Source organism: Macaca mulatta, chromosome 19 (assembly GCF_049350105.2).
Source record: "Macaca mulatta isolate MMU2019108-1 chromosome 19, T2T-MMU8v2.0, whole genome shotgun sequence".
Taxonomy (NCBI): Eukaryota; Metazoa; Chordata; class Mammalia; order Primates; family Cercopithecidae; genus Macaca; species Macaca mulatta.
In genome coordinates this window covers 52,450,996-52,475,113 of record NC_133424.1, presented here as the reverse complement: position 1 = coordinate 52,475,113, position 24,118 = coordinate 52,450,996, and the positions used below count along the sequence as shown (strand labels likewise).

Sequence of the window (24,118 nt, the reverse complement as noted above, 5' to 3'; positions counted from 1 at the left end):
TGCAGGGACTCTGATAACACCCATTCTAAAGGTGAGGAAACAAGCCCAGAGAGGTTAAGGGAGGAGTTCCTGCCCACTAGGAACCTGCTTTAGCGGGGGATGGTGAGGAAGACAGTAAAAGATGGTAGTTCAGGCCAGGCAGGGTGGCTCACGCCTGTAATCCTAGCACTTTTTGGGAGGTCAAGGTTGCAGTGAGCCCTGACTGTGCCACTGTATGCCAGCCTGGGTGACAAAGCAAGACCCCACCTTTTTTCTTTTTTTGAGACAGTTTCACTCTTGTTGCCCAGGCTGGAGTGCAATGTCGAGATCCTGGCTCACTGCAACCTCTGCCTCTTGGGTTCAAACGATTATCCTGCCTCAGCCTCCCGAGTAGCTGGGATTACAGGCATGCGCCACCACGCTTGGCTAATTTTGTATTTTTTTTAGTACAGACGAGGTTTCACCATATTGTTCAGGCCGGTCTCAAACTTCTGACCTCAGGTGATCCGCCCTCCTCCTCGGCCTCCCAAAGTGCTGAGATTACAAGCATGAGCCAGTGCCCCAGCCAAGACCGCATCTTAAAAAACAAAAACAAAAACAAACAAAAAAAGGCTGGGCATGGTGGCTCACACCTGCAATCCCAGCACTTTGGGAGGCTGAGGCAGGGGGATCACTTGAGGTCAGGAGTTTGAGATCAGCCTGGACCACATGGTGAAAACCCGCCTCTAATAAAAATACAAAAAAAGGCTGGGCGTGGTGGCTCATGCCTATAATCCCAGCACTTTGGGAGGCAGAGGCGGGCAGATCACAAGGTCAGGAGTTCAAGACCAGCCTGACCAACATGGTGAAACCCAGTCTCTACTAAAAATACAAAAATTAGCCATGGTGGTGCACGCCTGTAATCTCAGCTACTCAGGAGGCTGAGGCAGGAGAATCACTTGAACCCAAGGGGTGGAGGTTGCAGTGAGCCAAGACCGTGCCACTTCACTCCAGCCTAGGTGACAGAGCGAGACTCTATCTCAAATAAATAAATAAAAATGCAAAATACAAAAAAAAAATTAGTCTGGCATTGTGGTGCACACCTGTAGTCCCAGCTACCCAGGAGGCTGAGGCAGGAGAACCACGTGAACAGGGGAGGCAGAGGTTGCAGTGAGCCAAGGTCGCGCCACTGCACCCCAGCCTGGGCAACAGAGTGAGACAGCATCTCAAAAAACAAACAAACAAACAAAGAACTTGTACTTGAGGAAGACAGGAGCCATGGCAGGGTTTGACCTAGGTGCTCAGAGGGTTCGCCGTCTGGCTCATGGTTGGGAGTGGACAGAAGTGTCAGGGTGAGGGTGAGCACAGAGAGACCAGCTGTCCAGGCAAGAAACGGCAGCAGCCATGGGTGGGTCTGCCTCTGCAGTCTCTGTTTCTTCCCATCTGCTATGGTCCTGCTCGTGAATTAATTCCCTCCCGCTTCCTCCTTCTCCTGGCTCTCAGTTTCTGCTCTTTCTCCCAGGTTTCACTTCCCCACACCCAGTGATTGTCCTGGGAGGGAGGACAGTGTGAGTGCTGCCGTTCCTTTGCCTGGGGCATGAGAGCTGTTGGTAGCACTGGGTCTGGGTGCCAGGGACCTGAGGCCCTCCCAGCTCAGGGTAGGGGTAGAAATGTGGTTACTCCTCTGGCCTCAGGTCCAAAAGCACAGAGGGCTGAGGGAGGAGTGGGGAGGCAGGAGTTCACTATACAAGGACATGCCAACAAATGGATCGCTATAGAGATGCTGAGGCCTGGCCCAAGAGGCAGAGTCACAAGCTAGGACACAGTGACTTGGCTGTGATCGCTGCAGCCCTGCGAGGATGTGGTGTGTGTACACACGCAGACACACTCACAAGGGGGAAAACACGGACGGTGCCCCACACTACACAAACATTCACCTCTCAAAGCCGCCGCGGACACACAGAGACTCCTGCAGGGCCCATAACACATGGGCTGTGTCATTTGGCAGCAGCTACAGCCCACATATACACAGATACAAACAGAGAAAGTGTCAGCCCATCACATAAACACCACCCAGCCTCGGAGCCTCACTGGGACACAACAGGAGCAGAGACTTCAATAGGGACCTGGCACAACACAGTCATATACAAATATATTCCATAGGGTCATGGTCGCAACCACCGCACACCAGACACTGATTCAGTGTCATGCACGCACACGCATCACGGCATCAGAGCCCGGACAGGAAATGGATCCCCCAACAGTTACCTCCTCCCCCACGGGGTCACAGTCACAAACAGGTCCAGGGTGCATGTCCACGGTCGGACCTGTCACAGTCCCACCAGACACACCCCACACGGAGGTCTGACACGTCACAACCGCACAGACGGCAGGTCGGTCTTACCCACTCAGTCTGACATCCCACACCCTCCACCACACACGCACAACTCCAGCCTGGGGAGTCCCACAGGGCCCCATAGACTGCAGCGACCCCGTCACGCCCAGACACACTGTCACACCCAGGGTCCCAGACGGAGCAGACACACCCCCAGGGTGGCAGACGCGGCCCTCACACGCCCAGCCCCAGCTCGTGCCTCGGCCTGAGGACAAGTGCTGGCTGCACACTCGCGGTGTGGTCGGCCTGCCCGACACGCCCTCGTGACACACCCCGCCCACCTGCCCCGGGCTGCCGGGTGAGCTGGCAGAGCCCCACAGGGTGGGGAGGGGAAACTGTGGGCTCAGCACCTTCCCCTGGCCGCGTGCGCACTGCCCCTGCCCTGCCACCCTGGCACCCAGGCCCGATGGGTGGCTTAGCCCCATCGGGACAAGTCTGCCCCCACCCGTGGCCGACCGCAGGGGCAGGGCAGGGGGTTTGGGGCTCCCCGCTCCCTCCCCCCGCCCCGCCCCTGCCTCTGCAGGCAGCCGGGGCCACGGAGGGAAGTCGTGGGGGAAGCCTGGGTTCCGGCTGGAGCCCCAGCTTCCTGTGCAGTCCCCGTGGGGCAGGAAGCCGCTGGGGGAGGCCAGCTTAGGCCTTCCTGCCCCCTCCCCCCGGCCCCCAAGACGGGCCTGGGACCCGGGTCCCCGAGGGGGAGTGGGAAGGTTGGGGGGTGAAAGAAAGCCCCTTCCTCCTCAATCTCTGGATATGCAGTGTTTGAGGTTCCAGTGTGGATTTGTGTGTGTTCAGGACCTTATTGTGTGTGTGCGATTCCAAGCTTTGTGGTGTGAGTTGCATCTGGCATGGGTGTTCTGGGGGCCTGTGTGCTGTTTGGTATGGATGGTCTTGTCTGTGTGTGTCCCCAGCACGTGTTCGCTCCGTGTGTTTGTGGCTGCGCTGCATTTCTGGGGTGTGCGTCTGCGTTTTGTATTTCTGCTGGGCAAGCTGTTGTATTTTCTGTGGGTTTTATGCTCTGGCACTGTTTGATTCTCCAAGTCGGCCATCTATCTGGGGCATATTGTGTGTCTGATATTTTTCTCAACATCTTCACTGTTCTTCTGGGTGTAAATTTGTGCATTTTTTAGTGTAAGTTTGACTTGAAATGTGGTGTTTTCTGCATATGTTAATCGATCTGTGAGTGATGTTTTTTCCAGGAGAGGGGAGTGTGTGTGTGTGTAAGAGTGTGTGTAAGACGGGGTCTTGCTCTGTCGCCCAGGCAGGAGTGCAATGGCACAATCTTGGCTCACTGCAAGCTCTGCCTCCCAGGCTCAAGGGATTCTCCTGCCTCAGCCTCCCGAGTAGATGTGATTACAGGCACCCACCACCATGCCTGGCTAATTTTTGTATTTTTAGTAGAGATCGGGTTTTACCATGTTGACTGGGCTGGTCTCAAACTCCCGACTTCGTAATTCGCCCACCTCGGCCTCCCAAAGTGCTGAGACACAGGCGTAAGCCATCGCGCCCAGCCGTGTGTGTGTTTCTTACATATGAGGTGGGTGAGTTGTGAGTTGTTACTGGGTTGCACTGTGATCAGTGCATGTGTGGCTGGTATTCTGAGCATGCTTGTCTACGTGGTGTGCATCCAGCATGCTTCCTGTGGTTCTGGGTGTGTGTGTGTGAGGGAGGGCTGTACTTCGGGGCTGTGTGTGTTCGTCTCAGGGACTGGTGTTCCCAGCTGTGAGTGCTGTGAGCAGGTGCTAAGTGGTGTCTGCGTGCTGTGTTCCCACATGCAGGCTGGTGACTGCAGTATGTGGAGTTGTGTGGGTCTGTTTTGCATCACCGTTGAGGGCATTTCACATTCTCAGGTTCTCAGCAGGGGTGGATGTGTGTTCCCAAGTGGCTGTGAGTGTGGGTCCACATTGTGTGCTGGTGTTTTCAGGGGAGGGGAACAGGGTACATCCATGAAGCCGCCTGCGTCGTGAGCGCCCAGTGCCTGTTGGCCTCCATACCCAGCGCAGGCTGTGTCTGTGGCGCGTCCCCTTGCCGGCTGGTGCCACGCTGGCTCGGAGCTGGCTGTGGCAGCAGGCAAAGCAGGGCAGGGCAGGGGCTGTGGTGGGCACTGGACCCACGCCCAGCCTCGGTATAAATATCCCAGGCTGCCGGCGGCTGTGTTTGCTGTGTTTACTCGGCCTCAGCCCCGGCCCAGGGGCGGCAGCAGCCCAGCAGGTCCTGGGGGCGGGGGTGACCAGGCCACAGCACAGACATTTCCTTCTGGCCAGACAGGCCCCGCAATCTTGCTGCCCCCTCCTGCGCCCTTTCTGGGTGGGCGAGAGGCAGTGACCCCTCATTCTGGACTTCCAGGGGCTGCCAGTGAGGCTCCGACCTGGATATCCCAGCTGGGCTTTCCAGAGTGTGGGAGACAGAGGAGATAAGGGGCACGGGGGGGGGGGGGGCAGGCCAAGACACACAGCAGGGAGAGAGAAAGGGCAAAGTGAGGGGAGGACAGAGCCCCCCAGAGGGAGGCTCCAGCAGAGAAAGGGACGGGGAAACGAAGTGACAGGAGCTGAGAATGAGATGGAGAATGGCTGGGGACACGGAGTGGAAAAGGTGGGGAGGAGAGGGAGGGAGGGAGGGAGGGAGGGGAGGGAGAGGCATGGGAAAAACAACGGAGGAGAGGGAGGAGAGACGGAAAGTCACGGGGAGACACCGACAGCCAGAGGTGCGGAGACAGAATGAGAAGAGAGAGTAGTGGCGGCAAGGGAGGAAGGCAGAAGGCTGGAAAGAAATGCAGAGAAGCAGGGAGAAGGGACTAGGGACAGAGGGATGGAGTGACTGGAGCTGGAGGGGGACTGTGCAGGGAGGCAGCTCACTTTGGCAGGACGCATGGAGGTGTCAGACGTGGGGGGCGGGGTGGCGGCCAGGCCAGCGAAGGAGGCCAGGGCCTGTCAGACGGACAGGAGACACGGGGGTGGAGGCCGGATGCCCACCTAGGGGCTCTCTCCCAGCGGGGCCCGCCCTCCCTGACTCAGCCTTTCCGCCTATCCCGACCCCAGGAGAACTGGGAGGGGGATGGGAGGCGCCCGCCCTGGGGGCCCACCACCCCCAGGTCTCAGAGGCTGTGACCAGGGGGTGTGTCTCCCGCCATCCCTGCCCCACTCTGTCTCCACCTCTCTTCCTGTCTCCCCATCTAATCCCTGTCCCTGGGACCGGCTCCACCTCTGTCTGTCAGCTAGACGCTCACGTCTTGACCATCTGACTAACCCTAATTCTGACTCAATTTCTGTGTCTCTCATTGCTTTTTAAAAACCTACACAACAAATTTACGTATTGCAAAGTATATCGTAAACACATTTAATGACCAAGTGATACACTGGTCAAAAATGTGCCTATCACCAAGGATTGACCCCTTTCCCGTGGCCCAGGCCCTCTGCTCTTACAAATGGGGCACAAATACAGGCAGGTAAGAGACACACAGCTCTCATCTCGCCAAGGTCCTGGAGTCTAGCTGCCGCTTCCTCCTCTGGGAAATAGAGGAGTGACATCGATAGTGCCTAGCGCATAGCACTGCTGAGACAACGCAGTGATTCGGGGATCGATCTCTGAATCAAGATGACCGGATCCCGTCTGTGTGCGGGACAGTGGCTAGCACGGAACGTTTGTTAGGCCTGCCCGCCATCTGACCCTTCTCAAACCTTCCTGTCTGAGGACATCTGCGTGCACACTTGTCCCTCCAATGCTGTCCCACTCTGGATGGCCCTGACACCTGACAGGCCAGACAGCTGGGTGGTTTCTAGGACCTTCGTGATTCCAGGCCTGGGTTCCTGTTTCATTTCTGCCTCTGATAGCCGAGTGCCCTTGAGGAAGCAACATCTTTCTGGGCCTCCCTTGACCCATTTCACTAGTTCACAGGGCTGAGAATCCAACCTGGTGTCAGGCACTTAGCTCGGGCCTGGCAGAGGACAGAAGTGCTCGGTAGCAGAGGCTTTCATTCTTTAATAGTTGCTCTGAACATCTTGTCTGCCTCCGTCCAGCTCTCACTTTCCCTGTCTGGCTCTAATTCTGGTTGACCCAGAGGACATAGCTGAGGCTCAGAGGTCAGGAACCGTGGGCTCCAGGAGGCAGTTCTGAGGGTCCTTCAGGCTCAGCCACGGCAGGATACCACCATTCCATCTCAGAGGCATGAGGAGTCCCTAGGCCCCATCTTGCTGACCCTTGGCCTGTGCGCCCCCTCAACAGTGGCCAGGCCCTTCTGTATGTGTGTCTGCTGGGGGAGCAGGAGCTGGGTGTGGGGGCATGGGAAGGCGGGACGCCTGGGTTCCCACAGGCACGGTGGCTGAGTCACCAGGCGGCCATCTGGCTCCCATTAGCCCAGGGCGGCAGGGGGCTCCATGGGGCGGGCCCTGCGGCCAGCTGGGGGCAGGGACGCTGGGGCAGGCTGTGTGTGGGATGACTCAGGACCCATGATAACAGCCTGTGCGCATTTGGGGAGTGTAAACAGCAGAGGGAGAGGAAGGCGGATGAAGGGAAAATTGTGGTTGGGCAGAGGGGGGCTGGTGGGGCTGAGAGGGGTAGAGTCCCTCTCCCTCTACACTCAAGCTGGCAGGCCCCGTGACTCCCAGCCTGGGTCCTGGGGAGAGAAGAAAGCTGCCCCTAGCCTCCCTGCCTGGGGTCTCCTCCCTCCCCTGGGGCTGCATTACTCAGTGGTCAGGGTTCTGCTGCCTATAGCAGCCAGGTTTGAGGGAAGGGGGAAGAAGGGGCGCAGAGCCTGGAGCAGGGGATCAAAACCCAGAGATAAAGGCTGAGAGACAGATAGAGAGGGACAGTGACAGCAGAGGCCTAGAGAGGTGGAAATGTACAAGCAGAAAGAAGAAGAGGCCCAGAGTGAGGCAGGAGACATGGGAACCTAACAGAAGCAAGGAGGCTCTGAGTGTGAGACACAAGGCAGACATAAACAGAGAGGGGGAGACAGACAGCATGGGAGGCAGCCGCGCTGGGGCCCAGGGGTCAGCACCGGAACCAAACTGGCCACTTCCAGCCACGAAAGGCCCTGCCAGCTGGCCTCCGGCAAGGGGAGGACTTTCACCTTGGGCCCTGCGGTGGAGACAGAGCCTAAGGCAGAGAGAGAGGGGGAGAAAGGGAGAGACAGCCAGCCAGAGCACTGGAAAGAGGGAGCGGGGGTAGGGAGAGAGACAGAAAGAAGGCCAGACAGACACCAACAAAGACAGAGGCAGGAGACAGGGTGGGAGACAGGAGAAAGATAGGGAACTCCAGAAACAGAAGGGGTGGGGGTTGTCTGAGATGAGACTAGACCCAGTGAGAAGGTGGTGTGCGTGGGTTGTGGGACGCTGCCCTGGTGTCCCCCTAGAGAAAGGGTCACTGAGCCGGCCTGGAATCAGCTGCCTTGCTGGGGTCAGGGATAGGGCAGGCGGTGGGAAGGGTGGCAGCCATCAGTCCCCATCCAGCTCTGGGCTGGGCGCGTCCTCAGGTTCTTCCTCATCGAAGTACCTCTCCTCCTCATCCCGTGCCACAATGTCCAGGTTGTCAAAGTCGGGGTTGTCGTCTACTGTGCTGCAGGGGGAGGAGGCTGTCAAGGACTGGGTCTTTCTGGGACCCTAGGATGCCCAGGTCAAAGGCCTGGAGCACCCTGATGTCAAAGGCCATGTGCTGGCAGCCATCAGAGCTGACCTTCCCAAGGGGGATGGTGTTTATAATTCTCAGGGTTTAAAACTCAAGGAAACATTTTCCAAATCAGAGTCTGCACAAAAACTCTGGGCTGGGCATGGTGGCTCATGCCTGCAATCCCAGCACTACAGGAGGACAAGGCAGGAAGATGGCTTGAGCCCAGCAGTTGGAGCCCTGGGCAACATAGGGAGACCCTGACTCTACAAAAAAAACTGAAAAAGTAGCCAGGCGTGGTGGCAAGCACCTGTAGTCCCAGCTTACTCAGTTGGCTGAGGCAGGAGGCTTACTTCAGGCCAGGAGGTCAAGGCTGCGGTGAGCCATGATCAAACCACCACATTCCAGCCTGGGTGACAAAGGAGACCCTGTCTAAAAAAAACCCCAAAGCTCTAGTTTTTCTTAAAAAGCTGTAAAATGTGGCGACACACGGGCTTACATTCTCAAGCAGGCAGTGGCTCTCAACAGAGAACCACCTGGGGGTGATTTTGCCCCCATGGCATTTTGACATTTTGACATCATCACTGGGGGCTTGCTACTGCCCTCCAGTGGACAGAGGCTGGGGATCAGCCAGAGCTGACCACAGGCAGGACAGCTGCCCATGCCCTAAGGCAGCAAGTAAACCCAGTAGCACTCACTTGGGTCACCAAGCCTAGCTTGATCTGGCCACGCAGAGATCTCCTACCCCCGTGACCCCTTGCGACTGCTCCAGCCCCTTCTGCCCCTCGATGCTGTGGGGGGCTCTGGCACCTACGGTGGCCTCTGCCAGGAATGCTCCTCCCCCCACTTCCTGCAGGCCTTTGCTGTTACCCACTTAGAGAGGCCTTCCCTAGCCACCCTGTCACTCCCCGCCTGTTGCTTCACTTTTCCTCATGGCCCAATCACTATGAAGTGCTAGAAGATTCTAGATCTTCCTCACTAGAGTGGGACCCCTTTCCAGGCAGGAAGCCTCTCACTGGTTTTGGTTCCCGCCTTATCCCCAGAGCCTGTGGACATCACAGACGCTCAGCACATGCCAACTGAATGCACAGATGGGGGACATGTCGGAACCACTGCTGCCCTCCCGAGGCGATACACTGTGGTCCCTGCCACCCCCAATTTCCTCCTGGGCCCCTGGCTTGGGAACAGCAGTGATGCCTGCTGACTGAGGGTCCCTGTGGTCCAGGCCCTCTGCTCACCACTTTGCATGCAGGAACTGGGGCTCTGAGCAGGCCTGCCTGGCTGGAAGTGGAGCAGCCAGATTCCATTCAAGAGCTGGGGATCCCAGAACGGGAGGCGGCTCCAGTGACCATGGCTGGGCCTCATGGCAGTGGCAATCACAATTCCCACTTTCCTGATGAGCCCCCCTCAGGACGGACGTAGGGTCTGCCTACGTGTGGTCACACATTTCACATGTCATCAGGGCTGGATGTGAAACCAAGGAGGGTGCTCTGCTGCTGGGCCCAGTGTTGGGGACCACAAGGCAAAACTACCTTAAATGACAAAACCAATCTTTGACTGACACATCACTCTTCTGGGTCCTTTTCCAAAGCAGGTGGCTCACATGTCTCAGCCCTGGGGTGCTACTGGAGAAATGGACAACTGTAACTGTGGGGGCTGCCAGCACAGGCCCCTCCACGCTGGGCATGAACCCTGCCAGGGGTTACTTCCTGCAGCACGAGGAGGTCCAAGGTCAAGCGGAAGAGGCTGGGCTTCCTAGGTAGACTTGGGGTAGTAGCCTCTGCCACTTGTCAGGAGGGAAGTGTTTCAGGGTTTCATTGATACTGAGCTATATGTCATCCCTGCCCACCCCCTGCCTTAGAGGTGAGGAGACTGAGGGTCTGAGATAGACCAGGCTAGTCCAAGGTCACCCCGTCACTTCCTTTGGCTGTTCAACCACACATCCTGGAACTGTTTTGGGGCCTTCTAGCTCCACGAAGGGAGGCCCCCATAGTTTGGTTAAGGGTTCTGCATGTGGCCAAAGGCCGTGGGATGCTGGGATAGGGGATGGGAAGGTGGGGGCACAGGAGCACCTGTAGTCAAAGTCCCCATCCTTGCCATCTAGGAAGCGCTGGTGCATGCGGCTGGTGAACTCCTCTCGCAGGATCAGCCTCTCCTCCGAGTCGGGGACCCAGGCCTCCGAGTCCTTGCCTGACCTCTGGTCTGCAGAGGGAGAGCAGAGGGGGTGTGAATGCGGGTGCACTCGGGCAGGCACTGAACAGAGTCCACAGAGAGCTGCTGCTCCTGCGCCAGCCTTGTGCTGGGTGGCTGTGGGAACACAGCAGTGACAGAGATGGCCCGGGTCCCTGTCCTCCAGGGACACACATAAAACACATGACCATACAGTGACCGTATCCTCAGGTCAGGATCTGAGACCTAAAGGGTGGGAGGAGAGGCATTCCTGGCAGAGGGAACAGCCTGAGCAGACCTGGAGGCGAGGGGTCATTTGGTGTCTTGGAGTGGGGGATGGGGATGTTGCAGCGGTTGGAATGGCACACAGGGAGAGTCAGGCCAGGCAGGAGAGGGACACAATGTCGGCTTTTGCAGGTTGGGGGCCCAGCCTGCTGCCATGAGGTGGAGACAGACAAGCCTGGGGCTGGGGTGTCTGGAATCTGGGGTCTCCCTGCTACTGGCCCTCACCTTCCTCATCACTGTCCTCCTCCTCCTCTTCTTCCTCCAAGCAGGCCTCCTCCTCCTCCTGCTGTTGGAGCAGACGCTGCTGAAGCTCCCGCTCCTCGTAGGACTGAAGCAGCAAGTTGGAGAGTGGGCAGGCAGGTCTCCCGGGGGACCCGGGCTTAGGGGGCTGGTGGGTTGGGGTGCGGGCACTGAGCTCCTCCTGGGTGAGGTACTGTCCGATGTACTGCTCGTATAGCAGGGGGGCCCGGAAACGCATCTGCTCGTCACTGAAGTACTCGCCCCCTGCAGAGGAAAGACAGGGTGGGCATGGGGTGAGCAACTGAGCAGACGTGTCCAGGTAGGTATGCGTGTGATCATGCTTGTGGGATGATGTGCACACACCCAAAAACACAGGCAAATATGCAGGCACCTGAGGTGTGCGCGAGTACTCATGCAGGCACCTGAGGTCATGTGCACATGATTACTCGTGCAGGCGCCTGAGTGTGTGTGTGGCCTGGCCTGTATCTTCCTGTGTATCCATGCATCCAAGCATGTGTGTGCACAGGCAGACCTGGCTACATCCTGGCCTCTGAGGCTCTGATGGTCCGGAGCTCATGTACAACCATGTCAAGGCACGATGCGCAAGCTCCTGCCCATGATGTGTGCATGGCCCATGTACACACACATCTCCCGTCAGGCCTAGCATATGCCCATGGACACCTGTCTGTCTGGGTGTCAGCATGCAGGACAATGCAGCAGAGGTTGTGTGTCTCTAGGTTGCGCGCCTGTTTGTAGGGCCCCAGTCTGGCTGGCAGTGGACATGCCTGCACTGTGAAGCGTGTGTGTGCATACATCCACATGGATCTGGCATGTATGTACAAGGGATCAGGTCAGGTGGGGCATCTGCCCATGTGAGTATCCCTGAGAAAGCCAGGTCGTCCTGGTGGTGGAAGGCCTCAGATCCATCCTCTCAAGTGCTCCTCTCTGCAGCAACCCGTTGGTGGGCCTGGCTTCCCCACTGCCCCAAAACCTGGGTTCCTTGCATCACCCCTGGCTGCCTGTTCCTGCAGGAGCGACTCTGTCCCTCAGATAACAGTTAAACTTGCCCTGGTCCCTGCCCTCCACTGGTCCTAGCCCTGTCTTCAGAGCCCAGGGCAAAAAAACTGCTCAGACTCCTGGCCTCTGCAGCACTGTAGGCTGTGACTGTCCCTGTCCTGCTCAGCTTCCCAACTCCTGCCAGCTCTCTTACCCTCAGCTGTTTCTGGCATCCTCTAGCAGATTCAGTTTTTTGAGATGGAGTCTCACTCTGATGCCCAGGCTGGAGTGTAGCTGGCATGATCTCCGCTAACTGCAACCTTTGCCTCCTGGGTTGGAGTGATTCTTCTGCCTTAGCCTCCTGAGTAGCTGGGATTACAGGCACCTGCCACAGTGCCCGGCTACTTTTTTTTTGTATTTTTAGTAGAGACGGGGTTTCACTATGTTGGCCAGGCTGGTCTTGAACTCCTTATCTCAAGTGATCCGCCCGCCTCGGCCTCCCAAAGTGCTGGGATTACAGGCGTGACCACAGCGCCCAGCCTCTAGCAGATTCAGTTTCTATCCCTCCTTCTCCCCAACTTGGATTATCACCCACCCTGGCTCTGGATCCCTCTCCTTCTCTTATCTCCATCTTTCTATCTTTCCTGCTTTTCTCAGTTTCTGTCACCTACCCCCACCTCATTCATCTTCCTTCTTTTTTTTTTTTTTTTTTTTTTTTTTTGGCAACCACCACCACCCAGATTCATGTGATTCTCCTGCCTCAGCCTCCCAAGTAACTGGGATTACAGGTGCCTGCCACCACGCCTGGCTAATTTTTTTGTATTTTCAGTAGAGATGGGGTTTCACCATGTTGGCCAGGCTGCTCTGGAACTCCTGACCTCAGGTCCACCCCCACCTCGCCCTCCCAAAGAGCTGGGATTACAGGCTTGAGCGACCGTGCCCCTGGCCCATCTTCCTTCTTTCTTCATCCTCATTTCCACATCTGTGTTTCATTTTTTTTTTTTTTTTTTTTTTTGAGACAAAGTCTGGCTTTATTGCCCAGGATAGAGCTTAGTGGCGGGATCTCAGCTCACACAACTTCCACCTCCCAGGTTCAAGCAATTCTCCCATCTCAGCCTGTAGAGTAGCTAGGGCACCACCACACCCAGGTAATTTTTTTTTTTTTTTTTTTTTGAGAGGGAGTCTCGCTCTACCCAGGCTGGGGTGCCGTGGCCGGATCTCAGCTCACTGCAAGCTCCGCCTCCTGGGTTCACGCCATTCTCCTGCCTCAGCCTCCCGAGTAGCTGGGACTAGAGGCGCCTGCCACCTCGCCCAGCTAGTTTTTTGTATTTTTTTTTTTAGAGACAGGGTTTCACCGTGTTCCCCCAGGATGGTCTTGATCTCCTGACCTCGTGATCCACCCGTCTCGGCCTCCCAAAGTGCTGGGATTACAGGCTTGAGTCACCGCGCCCGGCCAGTAATTTTTGTATTTTTTGTAGAGACAGCATTTCGCCATGTTGCCCAGGCTGGTCTTGAACTCATGAGCTCAAGTAATCTGACCGCCTTGGCCTCCCAAAGTGCTGGGATTACAGGCATAAGCCACCGTGCCCAGCCTCTCACTCTCTTTATGAACCTCTCTATAATTTGTGCCTTCTCCCTAATGACAACTTAACTCACTCTCTGCTTCATTCACTCTCATCTTTTAACTTTGGTTCTGGTGTTGTGGTCACAAGGATGCTTTAATTATGCCATGGTCAAAAAGCTATCTTTTTTTTCCGTTCATGGCTTTCACAGTGTGTCTTGTTCAGAAGGCTTCTGTGTCCCCAAGGTCATGCACATACTCCTTTTGGTTTCCCCTGATGCCTTTGTATATGGTACGAGGTAGGGATCTCATGTTTTGTTCCTTAGGTATGACCAATTATCACAGCACTGTATACTGTGTCCTCAGCCTACCAATCTGAAATGCCGCTTCTGTCATCCACTAAATTCTGATCTACTCTCATTGTCTGTCCTATTCTCTTCCCTGGACCCCTATCTCTCTACCTTACTTTACATTTCTGCTTCAGTCTCTTCCTGTGTCCCTATCTCTGTCTCAAAACTTCTCTCTCAAGACCCCTGCCTCTGCTTTTGTATTCTTTTCTCTAATTCCCTCTGCCTCAGTCTCCCCTCCCTCCCCATCTGTACCCACTCTCACCCATCTGGCCCCCACACCTTGGATCAGCTCTCGCAGGGCAGCATAGCGCCGGTTACGCAGGCGGGTACGCAGGGTGCGGGGCCGGGCAGTGCCCTGCCGGGCCACCTCAGCACAGTAGAAATCTGCACGGTGGTCGCCACGCACGTGGCCAAAGCAGGCCAGGTGCTCCTCACGGAGGCCTGTGCGGAAGCGCTCCAGGAACACCAGTGGCTTCTCATGGTACAGCTGGGCCAGGATGGCCACTTTCTCACGCTCTGTCAGATCAGGTTCACCCTGCTGCTGGCTGCAAACAGGCAGGCGGCTGGCGGCTACAGCGTGCAGCATGGCACTCACTGCTGCATTTTCAGCACCGGAGGTGTCACTGTCCAGGGCCACTGGTGTTGCCTCAGCTGCTTCCACTTTGTCCTGGGGTTTAGATGGGACTGGTGTCCGGCTCAGCTCACCCCAGTGCCCAGGTCCAGGCTCTGTGCAGCCTGAGGAAAGGAGAGATTTGTTAGTTCAGAGGTGGGAGTGTGGGAAGGGACTGGGGGCTTAGTCACTCACTCAGCTCACATTTACTGGGCACTGACTATATTCTGGGCACTGTTCTGGGCACTAGAGAAACCACAGTGAGCAAAAGTTGACATTTTAGTAGGGGACACAAACAATTAGCAACATAATTACCGAAAGCATAATGTGGTAGGTGTTTCCGGGAGTTATGCGGAAAAATAGAGGGAAGGAGGTGGAGGAGGCTGCAATTTTATTTTCCAGACAGGGTCTTGCTCTGTCACCCAGGCTGGAGTATAGGGTGCAATCACGACTCACTGTAACCACCACCTCCCAGGTTCAAGCAGTTCTCTGCCTCAGCCTCCCAAGCAGCTGGGATTACAGGTGCCTGCCATCATGCCTGGCTAATTTTTATATTTTTAGTAGAGACGGGGTTTCACCATCTTGGCTGTGCCAGTCTCGAACTCCTGACTTTGTGATCCACCCGCCTTGGCCTCCTAAAGTGGTGAGATTACAGGCGTGAGCCACTGCACCCAGCCTACACCCTGCCAATCTTTAAATTAAAAAAAAAAAAAAAAAAGTTTCAGTAGAGATAGGGTCTCACTAGGTTGCCCAGGATGGTCTCCATCTCTTAAGCTCAGGCGATCCTCCCACCTCGACCTTCCGAAGTGCTGGAATTACAGGCGTGCACCACTGGACCCGGCCTAAGTTTAATTTTTTTTGGTAGAGACAGGGTCTTGCTGTGTTGCCCAGGCTGGTCTTGAACTCCTGGCCTCAAGTGATCCTCCTGCCTCAGCCTTCCAAAGTGCCGAGATTACAGTGTAAACCACCATGCCTGGCCAAGGCTGCAATTTTAAATGGAAGGCTCAGAGAAGGCTTTGCCAAAAAAAAAAAACAAAAAACCTGACATTTGATTAGAGACCTCAGGTGGTGAGGGATTACGCCATGAGATCTCCTGAAAAAGAGAATTCCAGGCAGAGAGAACAATTACTGCAAAGGCCCTGAGGCCTGACTTATTGATCCACTCAATTCTTTAAATCATTAATTCACTATCTCACGTATTCATGCATTCACCCAACCACTCTTTAGTAACTCTAAATCTTAGGCCGGGCGCGGTGGCTCACGCCTGTAATCCCAGCACTTTGGGAGGCTGTGGCAGCTGGATCACCTGAGGTCAGGAGTTCGAGACCAGCCTGACCAACTTGGACAAACCGCGTCTCTACTAAGAATACAAAATTAGCCAGGCGTGGTGGCACATGTCTAATCCCAGCTACTCAGGAGGCTGAGGCAGGAGAATAGCTTGAACCCGGGAGGCAGAGGTTGCAGTGAGTCAAGATTGTGCCATTGCACTCCAGCCTGGGCAACAAGAGCAAAACTCTGTCTAATAAAACAAAGCCAAACAAACAAACAAAAAACTGTAAATCTCTGAGAGACCCTAAGTCAGGCAATGCTGAGGATCCATAGGATGAATCCAGTCCGACTCCTGCCCTCAGGGAGCACCCAGTCTGATATGGGAGATAGTCAGGATCAACGATAATACAGGCAAAGAAAACAGGAAAGGTGGCTGGGTACTGTGGCTCACGCCTGTAACCCAGCACTTTGGGAGGCCGAGGTGGGCAGATCACTTGAGGCCACAAATTCGAGACCAGCCTGGCCAACGTGGTGAAACCCTGTCTCTACTAAAAATACAAAAATCAGCTGGGCATGGTGGCGGGCGTCTGCAATCCCTGCTACTCAGGAGGCAGAGGTACAAGAATCGCTTGAACCCAGGAGGTAGAGGTTGCAGTGAGCCGAGATCAGCCATTGCACTCCAGCCTGGGTGACAGAGTTAAGACTCTGTCTCAAAAAAATGGAAGGAAAACAGGAAAGCGGAGCGCTGGGCAAACCTTAGTGAGAGCTGTTTCCCAAGAGTGGAGGGAGCAAGCCTGTGGCAAGCAGGAAATACGTGAAGACAGAATATAGAGACAACTCCTTTAGGCAGCGTGGCTGGGTTGGGAAGGAGAGAAGTCACGGGTGACGTTACATGTGTAGTGTGTATCAGGGAGGATTTAAATCACTGATGCAGCTGAAGACTGAGCTGGACAAGGGCAGGGGCTGTGGAAGAAGGAACAGGATCATGAGTGAGCGAACTGGAAAGATGTCAGGAGGCTGAGTGGAGGAGCCACGGGGCTGACGTGCTGGGAGGTAAGGGAGGCATCCAGGGGAATGGTCCGACTGCTGCCACACGGGCCTCCAGACTCCTCAGGAGAGAAATGCTGGGCTGGAGACAGAGCTGTGGTTGGCATCAGAGTCAAGACAAGAACCAAAGCCAAGAGAAATGAGAGGTAGGGATGGGGGAGTGGAAGAGGGATAAGAGGGTCCAGGAAAAAGCACTGCACGGATGCGTGGAGGACATGCCTCTGAAGCTAAAAACTGGCTGTGCTAAAGATAGCTACATCTTAATCCCTGGAGCCCATTACTGTTACCTTAAAAAAAAAGAGGCCAGTTGCAATGGCTCACCCCTGTAATCCCAGCACTTTGGGAGACCGAGGTGGGCAGATCACTTGAGGTTAGGAGCTCAAGACCAGCCTGGCCAACATGGCATAGCGCTCTACCAAAAACACAAAAAAATTAGCCAGGTGGGGTGGCGCACGCCTGTAGTCCCAGGTACTCAGGAGGCTGAGGTAGGAGAATTGCTTGAACTCCGGAGGCAGAGGTTACAGTAAGCCGAGATCATGTACTCCAGCCTGGGCAACAGAGCGAGACTCTGTCTTAAAGAAAAAAAGAAGGCAATGTCAAAAGGGGAAGTAGAGATTGGAGTGATGTAGCCAAAACCCACGGAATTCCAGAAGCCACCACTGGCTGGAAGAGGCAAGAAATGGGTTTTCTCCCAGAGCCTGTGGGGGAGCACGACCCTGCAGACACCTGGATTTCAGTTTAGCAACACTGACTTCAGTCTTCTGGCCTTGAGAACTATGAGAGAATAAAGTTCTGTTGTTTGAAGCCATGCAGTTTGTGGTACTTTGTTACAGCACCCCTGGGAAACAAAGTCAGGCTGAGAAGGAGCAGCCCAAGAGACAGGCAGGAAATCAGGCACTGTGGTGTTGCAGAAATCAAAGGAAAACATGCAAGAAGGATGGAAGGGTCAACAGCATTTAATTCTAGTCCAGTCTAGTAAGAAAAAAACCTGAATGGGCCGGGTGTGGTGGCTCACACCTGTAATCCCAGCACTTTGGGAGGCTGAGGCAGCAGGATCTCTTGAGGTCAGAAGTTCGAGACCAGCCTGGCCAACACGGTGAAACCCCATCTCTACTAAAAATACAAAAAATTAGCTAGGCATGGTGGCAGGCGCCTGTGATCCCAGCTACTTGGGAGGCTGAGGCACAGGAATCACTTGAACCTGGAAGGCGGAGGTTACAGTGAGCTGAGATCATGCCACTGCACTCCAGCCTGGGCAACAGAGTGAGACTCTCTCCAAAAAAAAAAAACCCAACCTGAATGAGGTGACTGGATTGAACAACATGGAGGAAGTCAGTGGGGACCCTAATCAGAGCAGTTTCTTAGGAGAAAAGTCAGACAGTCATGAGCAGGAGAAGAGGAAATGGAGACCAAGTGTACATGACTCTCTGAAGGAGACAGATGGGGCCAAGAAACAGATTTTTTCTTTTTCTTTTTTTGAAACAGGGTCTTGCGCTGTTGCCCAGACTGCAGTGCGATAGTGCAAACAAAGCTCACTGCAGCTTCGACCTCCTGGGCTCAAGTGATCCTCCTGCCTCAGCCTCCTGCGTAGCTGGGACCACAGGAATGCACCACCAAACCTGGCTAATTTTTTTTTTTTTGAGACAGAGTTTTGCTCTGTTGTTACCCAGGCTGGAGTACAGTGGTGCGATCTCTGCTTACTGCAACCTCTGCCTCTTCGGTTCAAGTGATTCCGGTTGGTGCCTCAGCCTCCTAAGTAGCTGGGATTACAGGCACACACCACGACGCCTGGCTAATTTTTGTGTTTTTAGTAGAGATGGGGTTGCGATATGTTGGCTAGGCTGGTCTCCAACTCCTGACCTGAGGTGATTTTCCTGCCTCGGCCTTCCAAAGTACTGTGATTACAGGTGTGAGCCACCGGGCCTGGCCTTAATTTTTAAATTTTTTTGCAGAGATGGGGCCTGGCTATGCTGCCAGTGCTGGTCTCAAACTCCTGGGCTCAAGTCTCACTCTGTTGCAGAGGTTGGAGTGCAGTGGTGTAATAATCTTAGCTCACTGCAATCTCAAAGGGTTCGAGTGACACTCCCCACCTTAGTCTCTGGAGTAGCTTGTCCTAGCTACTCCCTAGCCACCAGGCCTGGCTAATTTTTAAATGTTTGTAGAGATCAGGTTTCTCTCTGTTGCCCAGGCTGATCTCAAACTCCTGGGCTCAAGCAACCCTTCTGCCTTGGCCTCCCAAAGTGCTGGGACTACAAGTGGGAGCCACTGCACCAGGCCTTAAGACTTTTTATTTAGGTTAAATTTTTTATCTTTAGAAAATTTCAGCCGGGCGCGGTGGCTCACGCCTGTAATCCCAGCACTTTGGGAGGCCGAGGCGGGCGGATCACAAGGTCAGGAGATCGAGAACACGGTGAAACCCCGTCTCTACTAAAAATACAAAAAATTAGCCGGGCGCGGTTGTGGGCGCCTGTAGTCCCAGCTACTCGGGAGGCTGAGGCAGGAGAATGGCGTGAACCCGGGAGGCGGAGCTTGCAGTGAGCCGAGATCGCGCCACTGCACTCCAGCCTGGGCGACAGAGCGAGACTCCGTCTCAAAAAAAAAAAAAAAAAAAAAAAAAAAAAAAAAATTTCAAACGCACACAAACGTAGAAAGTACAACGACACCTCTCCCCCTACCTCCATATACCGATCATCTCCATGTGGTTTCCACAATAACCAATTCTTGGCCAGTGGTGGTTGAGCCACCCTTCCAACCACATCTCACCCGACATCGGATTACTTTGAAGGTTGTGGGGAAGCACAGAAATTGACTAAGGACTTTGAAAGGAGCCTGGCTGGATTTCGGGCTTTGGGGGAAAGGCGAGTTACAAAGAAATGAGGGAATCGTTAGATTGGGATAAGTTAAGTTTGCATGAGGCAGGTAGAAGTTTAGCCTGGAAAAGTCGGAGGATTCGTCTAGAGCGAGGGAAGGCTCAGCGTGGTATAGGGAAGGAGGTAATTTGAGAAGGGCTGGTCTGAGGCAGTGCGGAAATTAGGCCGGGATAGAGAGGTTTCTGTTAACTCACTGCCTGGTAAGGAAACGAGTTAGTCAGGGACATGGAAAGGATTGGTCTGGAACTGGGAAGAGGTTAATTTAGGGAGGAAGGAATGGAGGTCAGCCCCCGACAAGGGAGGGGATAATCCGGGCAAAGTGGTGAAGAGGACCGGTAAGGCTGAGGGGGCCGGGCGTCCTCCTAAAGCGAGTCCTCCTTGCGTTCCTGGGGGAATCATTTCCTAGAGACACCGCAGCCGCACCCACCCGCCGCCTCCGCGTGACCAAGATCTCACCCTTATCGGGTTCCTTCGCCGCCGCCGCAGTCGCCACGGCCTCCATCCTGATTCTCTCGGACTTGTCAACCGCCGGGCGGGCCCCGCACACCAACTTCCGGCCCACGCACGCAAGAGACATTTTCGCCTGAGAATGTTCCGGGTCCGGGTGCGCCGCTGCGCCCAGGCACCAAAGTTCCGGGCCTAAGGCAGACGTTGCATTGCTCATGCGTGTCTCTCTCGGGCTCCGCCCTCCGCAGCCAGGAAGGAAAGGGGCTCCCCGGAGAGTGAGAGGCCCTTGACTCTGCTATCAGTCAGTAGGAACCAGAACCGTTGTTCGTTTGTTCACTGATGTGACTCCAGCTCCCAGCGTGCTTAATTTTGGGATGGTTAAAGGACTGTCCCCCGGAGCCTGGAGCTGACATTCTCTGAGGGTTCGTGCTCTGGTTTAGACCCCCGCCTACCCTTTTCCTTTCTTCACCCCTTCAGGAATTCAGGAATATTTACTAAGCCTTGACTCTTTTTTTTTTTTTTTGAGACAGGGTCTCGCTTTGTCGCCCAGACGAGTGCAGTGGCGCCATCACAGTTCACTGTAATCTCACATTTTTGTGCTCAAGTGATCCTCCTGCCTCAGCCTTTGGAGTAGTTGGGGACTACAGGCGCGCACCACCGCGCCTGGCTAATTTTTAAATTATTTTGCAGAGTCAGGGTCCCACTTCGTTGACCAGGCTGGTCTCCAACTCCTGGCCTCAAGCAGTCCTCCTGCTTCAGCCTCTCAAAGTGCTGGGATTACATACGTGAGCCACCAGCCTGGCTTACTTCCATCATCATACCCTGTCTCTGGCTGGCATGAGATGGGTGATGAGATAGAACTTCCCATTTTGTGTTCCCAGGACCTGGAGGAAATCCGCAGGTGTGAAACAAGACAACTGTGGTCCTTATTTCCCTGTGGGATGGGTGGGGCTCTATTTAGGTGTTACCAGCATAGTAGACAGACATGTCACCAATAACCATTCAGTGGCCAGGGCTTTGATGGATCCAGAGGGCTGAGGGAGCTGCCCACCCCAGGCTGGAGGGTCAAGGAAGGCTTCTTTCTGGGAGGGGACCCTCAAGCTAAGACCTGAAGAACGAGTAGGAGCTGGGTAAGAGGAAGGTAAGGAAGAGTCTTGAGGAGGATGGCAGGTACGGACAGTTCTGGTTGCTACAAGCACTTCAGTACCGTCAGGGCGTAGGAAACGAGCTCTAACTTGAAAGCCATGATTGGGCTGTGGAGGTTTTGAGAACCTCATGAATTTTTATGCAATTCCATGTGCCTCTGTATTCTCCAATGCAGTGGTTCATGGCATCATTTGTGGGTTCCAAAAAGGATTTATGGCTCCTCAGAACTAAATAACCACTGATTTGATATTCAAAGGGGGAGCAGAAGAAGATGGAGCCAGCGAGGTTACCAGGTGCTAGGCCATGCAGGACCTGCATAAGCCATAGTAAGTGGCTTGACTTCTATATTCTGAAGGGAGTGGGCAAGGGGATCAAGGGACTGGAGATGAGATGTGTGTGAGGACGACTGTGGCTGTGAACAGAGGAAGAGCTTCCTCATTTGCATTCCCTTAAGGTCTGGCGATGTGGAAGAAAGCCAAGGAGGTCCCTATTTACCACCCCAGATACCTAGGCACGGTGCCTAGGCATTACCAGGAGAGACCAGCAGAGGGCGCTGTAGCCCAGCACATGGACATGCAGGGAAAGGCTTCCCAGACTAAAGGCCCTAGCCTCTCCCCGCCACCTCCTCTCTGGGGCACTCTAGGGTCCTTTTAGCCACCAACCTTGGTTCCTTCTCTCGTTCTGATGCCCTACCCGAGATTCTGAGACTAGTCAGCTTCCCTCCCTTGTTTTTGTTGTCCATCTCCCCTTCACAAGGCTCTGAGCTCCCACCAGGGAAGATTGGGGCTGAATTGGCTTCTCCTGTGGCCCAGCATTGTCTCCCACAAGGAGCCAGGAACACAGCATGTACTGAGGGAATGAAGACGTAAGGTTGCTAAGGGAGGAGGACGATGGGCCATAGGGATGCAATCTGGAGTCTTTTACCCTGGCTCACTGCTCCAGGAAGCCCTCCCTGCACACCAGCCCAGGCTCTCACAGCTGACCACTTCGTGCTGGCAGGTCTTTGTTCTCTCTGGAGTGGGAGCTCTGTGAGAACAGGGTCCAGGACTGCCGTGGCCATACTGTGTCCCCAGCACTGTCCAGGGCAGCTGAAGAACACAGCAGGTGGCTCACACACACTGCCTGAAACATGAAGCTCCTGGAATCCTCATGAGCCCCAACCACAGAACAGGCAGTAACTGTCCTCCGTGCTGCACACAGGCCAGGTCTGAGGCAGGTGGTCTGTGGATGCCCAGTGATGATCCTGAACAAACCAGCCCTGGTCTCTGCCCCATCAGTCCCACCCATCCCTCCACCTACAGGCCTGTTCCACGTCCTTTACTCAAAAACTCCTGGAGGGATTTTAGACCGTGAGAAGTAGAGAACCAGAAAAGCACTTTAAAAATGAACCAGATGATTGTAAACCAGGGACCCTTGTTTAAGTGTGCATTTTTGGCACCAAAATTGGGGCCAAGCATATGAATCCCTCAGTAAGTTGGTTTAATGAATGAGTAAATAATTTCCCTTTAAAAGGCCCCCACCCCAATTAATGGCCAACTGCAGTTAACACTTCAGGGTTTTAACCCTGCTTCCTTCCTGCTAGGAGGTGCTATGTCATTTATTCAAAGAAAACAAAATGAAACCAAACAAAACAGGGCAAACACATTTCTTAATAAGTGCAGTTTGTTAAAATCATGTTAAAACATATGAGTCAAGGGGAAGTAAAAATAAAGGGTATCACTGTAGGAAAAGCTTTTGGGTCTGGCACCTGGGAGACCACTGGAGAGGAGGCAGTGGGAGAAACTTCAAGTTCTGAAGGGAAGGAGCCCCCCAACCTCCCCTCCTTCCCTCTCACCCACTGAATCCCACCAGAAACTACCAAGACGCCCGGAATAAAAGGTTTCAAGTTCAATAGTCACACTCTCTCCAAATACAAAAAGCAGTTACAATTCAACTGAACACAGAAGCTTGTGTGCAAAGTTATGGGGAACTGGGGCATCGTATAAAAAGTCGGGTTAAAGATGATTCTGTGGTTTGGTTTTGTTGTGTTTTGTTTTGTGGCTCTTCCTCAGTCACCTGAACTCAGGAAAGAAATGCTTATCTTGATGAAATATCAACAGCCGACCCACAGTAAAAACAGACAAATTCTAAAAATTAAAAAAAAGCGCATAATTACCAAAAAAATATGTCACTGCTTCCTCCCTCCCCATTTTGCTTTTTAAACTTTTTTTTTTTTTTTAAAGTTTTGATTTTTTTTTTTAATCCTGAAAAGTAGACAGTAAAACAGCTCCTGGGAGAATTTACAACCAACTGCATGAGGGTCTGGGAAGCTGAGGGGTTGGAGCAGGGTTGGGAGAGTGAACAGGAAGGGATTCTCCCCTCAGTCACTGTAGCCTCACTGTATGACCAAGGGAGGCGGGGATTATTTAGTCAAAAAGGAAGAAGGTAGGAAGAACAGGAAGTGGAAGGTTGGGGAGGTGGGGACAAACAGAAAATAAAAGGTCATTGTTGCCTGTTTGAATCCAGAGAAAAATGCCTGGCCCTATGGAGGCGAAGGAAGCCCCTCGGAGGGGAGGCAGTGGGCTGGAGGGAGGCAGCCCTGGGATGACCCCATCCCCAGCACCACGGGATCTGGCGGGGGCAGAGGAGGGGCAGAGGCAGGCGCTGGTGGAGGAAGCCGGCAGGGGCCTCTGGGAGCCTCTGGGTCACACTGGCTACTGTGTGCTTGTGCCACCCTGTGTGTTCCCGGAGTAGCTCCCATAGTCGTAGTTCCCGTAGTATGGCGGCCACTGGCCCTGGTTCTGATAGTACTGGTTCCACTGCTGGGCATACTGGGGAAAGAAACCAAGAACACCAAGTTGTCCTGCATCTAACCCACATTTAGCCTCCCCACCAGCCCACTCTCCTCTAGGGCAGAGACAGGTGCAGTGACAACAGTTGAACACGGGTCCCCTGGCAGAGAAATCAAGGCACCTCGGGAAGACCTGATGCCACACAGGTAGGCAGTTAGGGACTGAAGCCCAGGTCTCAGCTTATCAACCCAGTGCCTTTTGGGTATAGCTAGATATCATAGTCAAAAGATTTAGTAACAGGTATGGGGGCCTGGGCACCAACCTGCAGCAGGATTTGGAGCCCCCTGGCTATGGTGCTGAAAGAGGACTCTGAGGCCACTGCTACTTAGGCCAGCCCTTCCCCTTTGCT

The 24,118-nt window shown here is 54.3% G+C and overlaps 2 protein-coding genes and 2 long non-coding RNA genes across 39 annotated transcripts in view; 2 read left to right on the top strand and 2 right to left on the bottom strand.

The window, feature by feature from the left end:
• Positions 1-5,669: 5,669 nt before the first annotated feature.
• CCDC97 (coiled-coil domain containing 97) lies at positions 5,670-19,897 on the bottom strand. 12 transcript variants are annotated; one of them, XM_077983066.1, is made up of 6 exons: positions 19,802-19,835; positions 16,763-17,047; positions 13,829-14,284; positions 10,628-10,906; positions 10,021-10,150; positions 5,670-7,900 (listed from the first exon to the last, which is right to left on the bottom strand). In XM_077983066.1, the coding sequence occupies exons 3-6, from the start codon at positions 14,133-14,135 to the stop codon at positions 7,780-7,782; spliced, it is 837 nt and encodes a 278-aa protein (XP_077839192.1). In that variant the 5' UTR covers positions 14,136-14,284; positions 16,763-17,047; positions 19,802-19,835; the 3' UTR covers positions 5,670-7,779. The 12 variants fall into 12 exon arrangements, with proteins under 12 accessions (XP_077839192.1, XP_077839195.1, XP_077839193.1 ...); XM_077983069.1 differs by having other exon boundaries at positions 16,797-17,047; XM_077983067.1 differs by having other exon boundaries at positions 16,763-17,043.
• On the top strand, positions 13,526-17,283 carry LOC144337539 (uncharacterized). Its single transcript, XR_013410742.1, has 2 exons — positions 13,526-14,965; positions 15,457-17,283. It is a non-coding gene; the product is annotated as an uncharacterized LOC144337539 (long non-coding RNA).
• On the top strand, positions 17,616-23,287 carry LOC144337542 (uncharacterized). Its single transcript, XR_013410748.1, has 2 exons — positions 17,616-18,159; positions 19,040-23,287. It is a non-coding gene; the product is annotated as an uncharacterized LOC144337542 (long non-coding RNA).
• The window catches only part of HNRNPUL1 (heterogeneous nuclear ribonucleoprotein U like 1), a 48,723-nt gene continuing 47,415 nt past the window's right edge, over positions 22,811-24,118 (bottom strand). For 17 of the 25 annotated variants that reach the window (XM_015124009.3, XM_015124012.3, XM_077982968.1 and 14 more), the window contains one exon: positions 22,811-23,748. In XM_015124009.3, coding sequence (XP_014979495.3) covers positions 23,632-23,748 — 117 coding nt within the window. In that variant the 3' untranslated portion in view covers positions 22,811-23,631. Of the gene's footprint in view, positions 23,825-24,118 lie in introns of all 25 variants that reach the window. The other 8 variants (XM_077982959.1, XM_077982966.1, XM_077982955.1 and 5 more) reach the window with 1 other exon arrangement.

Coding starts and splice junctions, on each gene's coding strand:
- CCDC97 (XM_028839778.2), bottom strand. CDS start 19,847: ATGGAGGCCGTGGCGACTGCGGCGGCGGCGAAGGAACCCGATAAGG. Junction 10,907..13,828: donor CCTGCGAGAGCTGATCCAAG/GTGTGGGGGCCA, acceptor TTTCCTCTGCAG/GGGGCGAGTACTTCAGTGAC. Junction 10,151..10,627: donor GGAGGACAGTGATGAGGAAG/GTGAGGGCCAGT, acceptor CTCCCTCTGCAG/ACCAGAGGTCAGGCAAGGAC.